Below are 12,261 nucleotides of genomic sequence, written 5' to 3' on the forward strand. Positions count from 1 at the left end.
TGATGATACTGTTCTTTATTGTGATGGGCCCTTCGAACTCATTTGGGCTGATGAACCATTGGAATTTATCTTATCTGCATTTGCAGTGGAATTTGACGATGCCAATGATAATTACGAGCTTTTCAATCTGCGAAAGCGTGATTTGAAATTTCGGATTAATATAAAGTCAAGACTATCCATCTAGCCTTGAAATCAATGTTTCACCTGATATGGATGAGGGGATAAAAAGCGGCGCTCGGGCATTCTGAACTAAAGCGGTGTTTCCTTCAATTAGATTAAATGCTCGCGCGTATGTATAGGAAGCTTCATGGCACTGGGATGCAGAAAATGAAAATTTGCCTGCCTTGGAAAATACGAACGCAGTGGCAGAGTGTGCCGTAATAAATACTGTAAAACACATTAGCAGTTGTTACGTGATGGTCTAGGTACAAGACTGCTTTAAATGTGGCATCGGAGTCAAATCCCGTAATCGGTTTTGTCAGCCTTGTGGATTTCTTCGTAAGTACCATGAGACATGCAGAAACAAATACAATCCACAAACTTTCACAAAAGAATGGAAACTTTTGTCGGCGATATATCTGGTCAACGACAATCAGGACATGCCACGACAATATCAGCAACACCTGAGTGAACTCAACATTGGTGCCTCTGAATTTCCTGCTCAGCTTAACAAAGTCACTGTGAACAAATCTAAAACACTTAGCTCAAATATCGATGTTAATGTGTTCAGTTTTGACAAAGGCTTTTATCCACTATCATTATCACCACTTGGACAGAACAGGAGAAGTCTGATCGATTTGTTATTGCTGAGCGAAATGTAAAAATCAGAATGCTGCAAAAACAAGGGGAAAATATCAAGTAGTGATTGTTACTTTGGTGGTATCAGTGAAAATCCACAGTGCACAATCATGCCAGTGACTGGTAAAACACGGACACATTTTCTGCAGTACAATGAAAAATGAAACTCCCGTATATCATATACGCGGATTTTTAATGCCTGAATATTCAGTGGAAAACTATGTTAACAAAGACACAAATGCACTTGATATCGACCAAACATTGCAGGTCGCTTAACAAATTTTATGCGTGGTTTTGGTATAAATTGGTACGATGCGATGGAGAAACAGATCAGCCAGTGCTTTATCAGGTCAGAGTGCTGCTTTCTAAACACATTTGACGTGTTTCACAGATCGATCGAAAGTACGGCAATATGGATTGTCAGCGAATATATTTATCAACAGAGGCAAAGACGACGGATAAAAGCTTTCGTGAGTTTTCAACATCCACTCATTGCTGGTTGCGTGGAGAAGCTTTTACTGAAGAGCAAAGCCCATCCAAGATTGAAACTAAAAGTACCGTTTTGAAAGTTTGTGATCACTGTCATATTACTGGTACACACAGAGTTGGTGCACTTTCAAAGCACGACTAGAACAAATTTGCAGTAATTCAGTTGCGTTTTATTCATCTTTGTAACAATATTTTAGAACAAAATTACGAACAAGCAAAAACGTTTGTCCAGCATTCGAGTGTAAAACCTTATCGACTATCACGATCTGGATCTGCACTGATGTTTTGTAACTGGCTGTCGCGTTTGAGAAACGTCATGATATTGTCATGCCAGTGTACAATCGCGATCATACGCATTAAGTTTGGTCACCGTGTATGGGTTAGTGTGCATTTCAAAGACATTCCCCAAAATCTGTTTAGGGCGCAATAACGTTTTAGCGAAATATCAATGTCAAGTCACAGATAAGCTCGTGTCAACAACCCAGACTGATGAGTGAAATTTTGTCTACGAGAGGTAGAACATCATAGTGCAATCTTGACTTTCATGGCTCCTTTGAAGACCCATCGTGCGATCCATTCTCCCGAAGATGTGTTAATTACATTCAAGGCATGCGTAACATCCACGTCGGTAAGTTGATATCTACGGATGTCAGTGGATGCTTACAAGAAAGGTCATGTCGGTACCACGCGGTATCAACGCGGTTAATAGTTTCTTCGCCAGGCTTTGGTTGGTTGTGATAATGGAGTCGTACATCTAGCCGTGAATCAGTCATACGGTAATTATATTCAGGAAGATGCTTTCCAGTGGTATATTTACTCCTGGCAAGTTTGTTAATGCAGCCACGATATCAACCACGCATACTTTTTTTATACAAAAAGCCGTGCTTGCAGCTTTCCTGGTGGACGTGTACTTCTTAGCTCCACATCAAACACAAGTTTCAGTAATCGCTGTTCGTCCATTACGTGCTTAAACTCAAATTGTATTTGAGGTGCATGTTTTCGCGCCACATCTCACGCAACATGAAGACATGATCGTTATATACGTCAGACAATTATTCAATGTAATCACGCAAAAGAAAACTCGCAGATGATTTTGGAAACATCAAAGATACCTCTAACTGGAGAGCCCACATGAAAAAATAAGCACGAAAGACTTATGATAAATACAGGAATATTGAATGGACTAAAATGGCATTTAGCGAGTGTCCTGGAACTGAACAAGCTACCTGTATTCAATGCATTCATCTTGAATAAATACTTTATGTATGTTGGAGTGAAATGTATGAGGAAGGCGAAACGTTATGGAGAGTTTTTATGAGAGGGTGGGGCCCACCAGTGACACAACTACAATCACAGTTTGAATTATCAGGGGAACACACGGCAGAAAAAGTCTCACGTCGCAAATACTTCAGCCAGTCACTAAAACACAGGAAGAAAAACCGGAATTTCAGGACATGAAAGAACAATTTAACAAGTGGCTAGGTGAAAAACCTAGACCCAAATTTAGCTCATCAGAAGAAAAATAGAAAATAGTGGTTAGATGAACAATTAAGATTATGAAAAGAATAACAAAGACAACCTACTACACATGTGCCTCCATCAGCAAAGCCCAAAAAGGGAAACGATCTGAGCAAGCACGTAACGAAGCAAAAACTTAAATGTGGACGTGTAACACCAATCCTCGAAAAGTTAACTGCAAATGTTGCTGAGAAAATACAAATTAATGAACGCAAATATAAAGAAGAATGACAGAGGTGAATGCACAGACAAGAAAGAAACGAAGCGGTTTTTGTGGACTACGTGACCCTAACAATATTGCGGATCGATTGGAAATATTTGTGGGATCAGTTCGTGAGGGCAATAAAACACCTGAAGTCATTAACGAAGCTTCATCAATTTGGTTAAATTCAATGACAAAGGTGGAATAAGAGACAGCCGCGTGTCAGTTGCATTTATCAATGAAAATGTTGATAATCGGCAATGGTGGAATAAAACAACACGTGGATTAGCAGATCGCTAAAGTGTCCGCACCACAACACGTTATAACGTCATGAAGTTATATCTCTGGAATATTAATCACATTCGAAAAGGAACACACTGTCGCAGACTTAGCAAATGATCGACTTATTTTATTTTCTACATATGCTAGTTTTGATAGACCTTTGAGTCAAATCTTAAAGGATACGTGAGTCCGGATCATATCTGTATATCATAACCGGAATTTAATGTGCGTAGTGATGAATGTGCAAAAATTAAAAGCGTCATTTTGATCTTGATTATATACCACTAATATCACGTGTTACAGGCCGGATAGCACTGATATGGAATCTTACACTGTTGCATCATCAGTGTCGTGGGTCACTGGAGATAAACTGTAATTTGAAGTGCTCAACACTTGTGCAGAAGAAATGTTAACCGTTTTTTGTGTTTTTGTTTAAATTAAATTGTATCATTATGACATAAGTAATGAAATATGCCCGTGGTGATGAAGTTGCTGAAATTTACCAGAGACCGAGTACTGGGCCAATTGGCAGCGTATGTTAACATGGATTTTAACATGGTTCACAATTTTGCTCAACTTCTCGAGGAATATCTGCGTCAAACGGTGTTACCAACCCCTCGTATAAATTGTCGTATAATATTGTTAAAGGTCAAGTAGAAATTGCAATTTAGAATCCCCACGAAGTATCACTATCAACTCGAGGCCCTCTTAGAATAAACGCACGTGCACTTGGAAGTACTCAGCGTTGACTGCAGCACCAAGTGAATAAACACTCCGGTATTGTTTCTACAATGGCGAAGTGTCATTCACTGATGTATCCGCGCCGGTTACATTCACCAACAAATTTTTACACCAGTATTAACTCATTTGAGACAAAAATGATCTCGACTGTCATTCCACAAAAACGCACTTGTTCGTGTAACAGTTTTTGGGCAAAGACGACCGTCAAATGTTAAAGGTGCTCGCGTACTCACTGTGTTTTATAGACGATCGTAATGGCAAACCACTAGAATCCACAAAACAGCTGCAAAATAAAATTACAAAGAGAACTGCGCTGATTGTGAAATAGAAACGAAAGTGTTTATCGTAAATGCTATGTATGGTCTTCCCGCAGCAGCAGCTGTTTGTCTTGTTGTGACTTGAATCAGGACCTAACAAACCATTGTAGGTGCACCAATCGGTATAATTGTCGGAACTATATCGATAGTAATCAGTATCTCTGGTAGCAAGAGCAATTATATTCTCTTCGACTGCATTCAAGAATAAGCCTCTATTCCGAATTGTTTTGCTGCCACACAAGACAGTCTGAATACAAAACATAAACTGAATTCAGTTGCAAACGAGGATAAAATAATAGTGCAGCTGAGTTTGAAAATGTGTTGACAGAGATGGAAAATCACAGACAGTTACGAGCGTAAATAAGAAACAGTGCGGATTCACAGACAGAAAAGGTAAAATATAACATGAACTTCACGCAGAGAACTGGTTATTGCTCGAAATCACATCGAGCTCGCAGTTTGTGTGTGTATTGATCTCTACCATATGCTTGCCTGGATAAGTACACTATGTTGGATTTTCTTTCTGCAATCACAATAAAGTACTATTAAAGGTTATGGCTCTTTGGCCTTTTTTGTAAACCCTTTGGGGCGATTCCATCCGGACGCAACTCTACCCCAATTACTGGATCACTCACATCACGTCAGCGTGTGCGTGTGATCGTTTGGACGAAATCAAAATGCAACGGTCACTTATTGGCTGCATATGGCATGGGGGTACATGCGAGGATGGGTGCAATGGTCCCAAAGGGAACAACAATGGCAAAAGCCCACCTTCATTCTCTTTGATACTAGTAATTGTATAAATTCAATGTGCATGTATTTTTGCATAGTTCACGTACACCAATATATCAGAAACGAGCTAATGCTGTTCTAGCAAGGTCAGACGCATTGTATGTACTATCATACATATTAAATGTGAATGATAAAAAATGGTAAACATACAATATCCAAGAGTTTAGAAAATACAAATCATATGGTAATAGATCGTGCAGAAAAGAATCAGTATTAGCAAGTACAATTTATACAACGATTGCATTTTTATATATGTTTGAATGTGATGGTCAAAAATTATCTCAACCAAAATTTTCTAATGCTAATATTTAACTGTTATAATTTTTCTCACTATTTCGGCTCACTTAATAACCTTTCAGACCTTTATGTACCCCTGGTGATAGCATTATTGAATCTGACAAAAGCTATATTTGATTGAATTAAAATTAGATAATTCTAACGATGAAATTAGTGAAGCAATACAAAAAATGAATAGTTGGAAAAGCATTGGATCAGATATAATTTTAAAAGAATTTTTCATACACGTTTACTCCGGTCCGATACTTTGCTAATTGAAATACGTGTCGTTCTTTAAATATATAGATGAATATAGAATTGCTTAACCCAGGAGTTACTTTATTGAAGAAATAGAGGTGTTAGGCTACCATATTCAGCAGTATATATTTCCACAATATAATTAATGTGAAATTGATGATATGATCCGTATAATTAAATCCGAGTTAGGTTTTACAAAGAATATGGGGAAAATACACTATATTTATTCTGCATAGCTTTAGTTACTCATAAGACAAATAGTGTGAAGTAATAATGTTTTTGATTCAGTGGTTTTATAAAAAAGACTTTGATTCTGATGTTTGAGATAAAATGCTTTTTAAATTGGTTATATCAGATATTTAAAGCAAAATGTTATTCACCAGATGTTTGCAAATTAAAAGTCAAAGATAACGTATCAGAACGCACTTGGTGAAGGATTTTCATGATCGCTAAGTGCATGAGAAGACAAATGTCTTTTTCAGTTGTCAATTTCATTGTCAATGAATGACGTATAAAATGAATTCTACCTTAATAGTGTTGCTTGGATGAAATTTGCGTTTTCATTATCTTTATTATTATTATTATTATTATTATTATACAACCCGTGTTCTGTTCTAAGTACGCAGTGATAGAATGATCAAAAAGCTAATTATTTGACTCGATCGCTGCATAGCTAGAAGGCAGCGAGTATAATATCACATCAGGAAATTCATTTTATATCGTCCTTTACTTTTGAAAAGATAGAGAAAAATACCAAAACCAGACGTTATTACGTATAATCATTTGGCTTTGTTTTCTGTCTTCCTTGTTTTAGTTTGCCTTTTTGTTTTGCGCTTTGATTTTAGAACAGGACCATTAGTAGCAAATATAACGTTAACAGGAAACGTCTCTGAATGCGAAATTTCATCATTGCATCCTGACACATTTCTAAATTCATGATGGCAAAATAAAGTAAACAACAATTTAGAATATACTGGCCGTTTTGAAATGCACAAAATCTGAAAATGTCAATATAAAGCCCATTTTTTCTCGCGCAGCGTTTGTGTGTGTATTTGTGTGTGTGTGTGTGTGTGTGTGTGTGTGTTTGTGTGCGTTTGTGTGCGTGAGCATATGTATAACTAAAATGAACCCTATTTGTCTTCCTCGACTCCTTGCATATATTGTGAGCTCATGCATGTCATTTATATATGCAGGAGAACTAAATATTTGAATAAAATTGACCACATCATGCAAGTCAAAGTATTGTTAACTCGTTTTCATACCAATTTATTCGAACAATAAAATAAAATGTATTACAATACAATACAAACCTTCCATCAAATGTCAGCATATGTCGACTTGTATTGGAATAGCATATGTTTCCCTGCAAGGACGCTGTATGCTCAACAACCACCTAAAGTAGGCCGTTAAAAAGCTAATATTTAAAGACCTGTAGTAATTTGTTGTTTAATTATTCTTTCTATCATTCAGAGAATCATACCATGATCAGCGCATATTTTCCCTGCCTTAGTTGCTTTCAATACAGGAGCATGACACGTATGTACAAATAAAAGTTGCGCGATTTATAATGAATAACAACATCAAATAAAATATGACCAAACATTTTAGGTCATGTAAGATAGCATATTTGTACTAAACAGCATTTGTATTCAATTTATATCTGAACCTAACACATGCGACTAATCATATTTTCTTGGTGTCAGTTGAATAAGTAATTCTCATTATTTCCGTTTAACACTGCAACACAATTGTTATGGTAATGCTGTCATTTCCTAGACTTCAATTCAATGGTGCTATATATTCTAGATTGTTAAATTCATTGCAGTATATTTTTAGTACTTACATTTATATCGGTCAAAATGTTTCCTTGAACTATGTCGTTTGCTGATGAGGCCTGCTCTGTAACTAGCTTTAGTACAAAGCTGATACGTCCCGAAGTGTAATCATTGGTATCCTTGGTAGTGATTGTCATGTTTGTTATAACGTTCGTGTAATTTTTTCCGTCCATGAATTCAGTATAAGTCAAGCCTGGAAGATACAACCCACATACATGGCTATTTCTTACTGATATGCTAGAACCTAAACAATCGTATGCGTCATACGGATCATACATGACGACGGATATACCACATGGAGGACTCGACTGAATAAAAGCGGTAGTACATCCGAATGGAAATGTTGCACGAAGTTGAACTGTTGCTGTGTGTCCTTGCTGCACTCTCACATTAGGACTGAGGACCTATAAATATAGACCATGATATTGTATTTAATGTATGGTGATTGGTTATTGTGCTTGCAGCTGTACAATTTTTAGAGATATTTCCGTAATCATTATGCAGTTAAAGGAAGCAATGTTTTAACATATCTAAGATATGTATAACTTAGTTTTACTTTTTTTACTGGTATATATGAGGGAAAAAAAACATAGTCTATTTTTCTTTTCGAACGAACCGTTAAAAATGTTCATATTAAATTCGACAGTATTTTAAAAAATGCAGAAGGTTGTAAACAGGATCACACAAATAGGAGTTTTACATTTCGCATTGGTAAAGTGCAATACTATATTTATAATGTCTATTTTTATCAATGCAAAAGTAACACACTTTTAGAACCGGAAGGTTCATCATTACCTGTATACCCATCCAGTACCCTGCACTGACTGTGCGATTTCCTGGAAAGCCGCTCTTGCTTGTACTTGCGCGAACAATACATTTGATCTGCAAAAGAACAAACATCTCAGAAATGTGGAATATAAATGCAGATTTTCTTGCAATTTTTTACATGAAAAAGATTCAATAAAAATACAATCAAGCAAGGAGCTTGAACTACGTTCTAACAATAATGAAATATTGCATTCATGTACATCAGACTGGCCATATTAAAATAGTTATGTCAGTAAAGAACGATTTGAACATACATAATGGTTATACTTTAAAACTTCATTGTATCATTTTATTCACCAGCTAGAGTGTAATACATTTTATATTTTTAAACTGTTTCAAAATAATAATTTCCACTGCCTAACACTTGTCTAGAGAAAAACTGAGATAGATTTCTTGAAGTGAAAAATGTATTCCCATACCATACTGTGTCCTTGGAAAACGACAAAAGTAAATGTTGTACTTAATCAAGCAACATTCAGCGTTTTTTTTTTTGTTTTTAATTTTACGTTATCATTGAAATAAAATTGTATTTTAAACAACTGAATTTCAAAATTGTGACGGTGTCGAGATACGTTTCGGTAAGTGATTGTCAAGGCATATTATATCCCCATGCATATTCAGAAAATGTTTAAATGTACACGATAATACTTGTCATGTCCCTCTTATTCATTCGTTTAGTACTACTTAAAATAGATTAGTATTGAGTAGCTTCATACAAAAAATAAAATATAAAAAGCATATGCAAGGCTGCATATCTTGAGCTGAGACGCATCAGCTCCATTCGCAAATATCTTTCAGATGATGCCACTAAAACACTTGTGTGTTCATTAGTACTTTCAAGACTGGGCTATTGTAACTCAATTCTGTCTGGTTCATCTTAATATCTACTCCAGAAACTGTAAAAAGTTCAAAACACAGCTGCTCGGACCATACTTAGAGTACCACGATCAGAACACACCTCCACGTTGCTCTGTACCAACAATGACAATCCATTCGATCCAGAAGAATTAAACACAAAATTTGTTCTCTGTACAGCGTTTCGCTGACGGACTCCAGTCCAACATACCTATCCGACCTCACCCATGTGTACACACCAACAAGATACTTACGCTCCTCTTCTGAGAATCGTATACTCATTATTCCCACTATGAAAACAGAGTAATATGAACAGTGTTCTTTTGCATACCAGGGCCCATCAACGTGGAATGAATTGCTCACTGAACCTGGACACAAAGACACAGTGATCCCATTCAAAAGTGCTCTTAAAAATACTTATTTCGACCGCAAGAACAAACTTAAAGACCTAATAATGTTTCCTACCTGAACTATTTTCAACATGTTTTTTATGTTTTCTAATTGCATGGTGTTTCTTTTTGTAATCATATCATTATATTTGTCCTCTATATTATAGATGTTGTCAAATGTTGTAAATCACTAGAGCTTCCAAAGATTAGACGCTATACAAAGTCCTCATTATATATATATATATATATATATATATATATATATATATATATATATATATATATATATATATATATATATATATATATATATATACTTACCATGATGTCCAATTTGTAATTTAATGCAATTAACTCATCTTCGCGCAAATTTGTTTTGTCTCTCAAGGCAAAAAGTTCAGGACCTTCTTGTTTCAAGAATACGTCGTTAATGTACCTAATGCATTTGAACAAAAATAAAGTGATTACAGATTATGCCGGTAATAAAAAGCTGTTGCGCTAACTATTTGCTCTTCCGACCAATTAAATACTTCCTTCATTTCTTTGAAAATAATACGTCATTTCTACATCATTTTTGTTTTTCCTCTGTGGCGTATGTATTTTCCGTTTTAATAATGGCGTGAATACAGATAGGCCAGATAACTAACAGTAAGGCCACGTAATATTCATCTATGCAATCATTTATACATCTATTTATATACTTTGTAAGCAAACACACACAAACACACACACAAACACACTGTAAGGCACGGATGAATTATTAAGCCAGCACTTCAAGAAATATAAATTGCATTGTATTCATCAAATATGAATGGATAAAATATTTATCAAATGATTTGGTTTAATAGTTGATTTAGTTGTTGTCTTAACGCTACGTAGCCTGTAACGTCCATATACTCGTAATACACACTATATTTGCAACTTTGTTTTTCTTTTCGTAACATATATTAATAAGAACAAGAGTTAATGAGTGGAATAGGGTATATGGGTCCAATCATTTAACCGTACATTTCGATTAAAATACCAATAACCGTTGGGTTCTACAAATATATATATGATTATTTTGAGAGAGAAAAAACAATTACCATAATATCGAATAAAAGAGTTGTTCTTTCTGACTTTCTTTAAAATCACACCAGAACTTTAAGCGAGGTTTAAAAAATGTCCTCCCACTAAACGTCGTTTCCTCAGTGAAGTAAAGTTCGGGCCGAACCGCTGCGTAATCAGGCTTGAAAGAAGGAGGTGCTTCTGGCGCTTTAAACAAATAAATGTATACATGCATGTTTAAAGCTAAATCAATCGGACCGTATTGGCTATTTTTGTTTAACAAACACAAATATCGGATGCATGTCGGTGTAGTAATCTGCAGAACAATCTTACATTTTGTTAGCCAGACATTTCTTCGCAAACGCAAAAGGTTAAATAAAATATTTAGACCACCTCAGCTATTGCTACGACTAGAGGTTGAGAATGAAACATTAGATGCATTCTCAGTTTCTCGGTCAATCCTTGTTTTTTTAATAGATCTAGTGGTCCGAATGACAGCTAAGGGTAGCTATCATTATGCATTCGAGGTACGATCCGAAGGATTTACGGAGCAAATGCAAATGAAACTGAATCTAACAGTTATATTTCCAACTATACACATTTGATGAATTCATTTTAGTTCAATGATTATTTTAGTTGAGTAAATTGATCATATACAGTCTTTAAGAACATAACTCACCAGCATCTGTCTTGATATTATCTGAAAAGTAAATTAATGCATATATATATATATATATATATATATATATATATATATATATATATATATATATATATATATATATGTGTGTGTGTGTGTGTGTGTGTGTGTGTGTGTGTGATTGCGTGTGTGTGTGGTTGCGCGCGTGTGTGTGTGTGTGTGTGCACATCTAGTGTGTGCAACTGGGCCTACGGTTCAACAGCTGAAGCTGCTTATCTATAATTGACAGTACAGTTTAGAAAAAGACTAAGTTTTGTTCATCACAAGTGTATGGCACAGACCATTAATTAAAAATGCTGATACGTCTGATTTGTTTTCTCAAATTAATTTATTTTTTTATTATGCTGTTGAGTTTATCATAATGAAGAGCTTTTAATCGACAAACTAATCTCATTTAAACGTTAGCAGCAAGACAAGCGTGGGCAGATACGTAAATGTGTTTACACGGGAGTAAATGATTAATTTTTTCAGTATCAGAAGTGTCTGATTTTTTAGAAATGTTATCAGTTTTGTTATCTAATACTGGATTCCAACGTGCTGAACAAATCTGACTGAATACATATGAAACAAACTATATACAGGAGCGATCAATACTCAGCGAATGAAGCTTGGGCATTTTGTGGGTTAGCGATTAGATTTTGTGCACTCTATTATCAACAATCAAAATCTTTTGATATTGTACAATATTATATATAAACGCAGAGTGGAGATTGAATCTGCATACAGCATAATTGCAATTGCACCGCCCACTTCAGTCTTTATAGGGAGCAAAGATATACGAGCACCCAAATAAGACGATCTTTGCATGGACTTGTAACAACGTTGGTGCACTTTTCGCATGTATCGCAAATTTTATAGAGTAATATGAATCATATGCGCAATATGTCACATTGTGAAAACTACAGGAAGAGAAAATGGTGTTTCAGATTCAGCT

General features: G+C 35.5%; 1 protein-coding gene across 2 annotated transcripts in view; it reads right to left on the minus strand.

Annotated features, from left to right (window-relative positions):
• LOC149774388 (uncharacterized) overlaps positions 1-12,261 on the minus strand; it is a 77,278-nt gene that overhangs the window by 45,955 nt on the left and 19,062 nt on the right. For both annotated transcript variants that reach the window (XR_016416865.1, XM_089945314.1), the window contains exons 5-10: positions 11,307-11,327; positions 10,666-10,834; positions 9,902-10,016; positions 8,304-8,390; positions 7,517-7,912; positions 6,984-7,066 (exon numbers count right to left, since the gene is read on the minus strand). Coding sequence is in view for 1 of the 2 variants with exons in the window: in XM_089945314.1 (XP_089801440.1) it covers positions 6,984-7,066; positions 7,517-7,912; positions 8,304-8,390; positions 9,902-10,016; positions 10,666-10,834; positions 11,307-11,327 (871 nt within the window). In the remaining variant the exon portion in view is untranslated. The remainder of the gene's footprint in view (positions 1-6,983; positions 7,067-7,516; positions 7,913-8,303; positions 8,391-9,901; positions 10,017-10,665; positions 10,835-11,306; positions 11,328-12,261) is intronic.

Source organism: Sinohyriopsis cumingii, unplaced genomic scaffold, assembly GCF_028554795.1.
Source record: "Sinohyriopsis cumingii isolate HCF-2022 unplaced genomic scaffold, ASM2855479v2 utg000233l, whole genome shotgun sequence".
NCBI lineage: Eukaryota > Metazoa > Mollusca > Bivalvia > Unionida > Unionidae > Sinohyriopsis > Sinohyriopsis cumingii.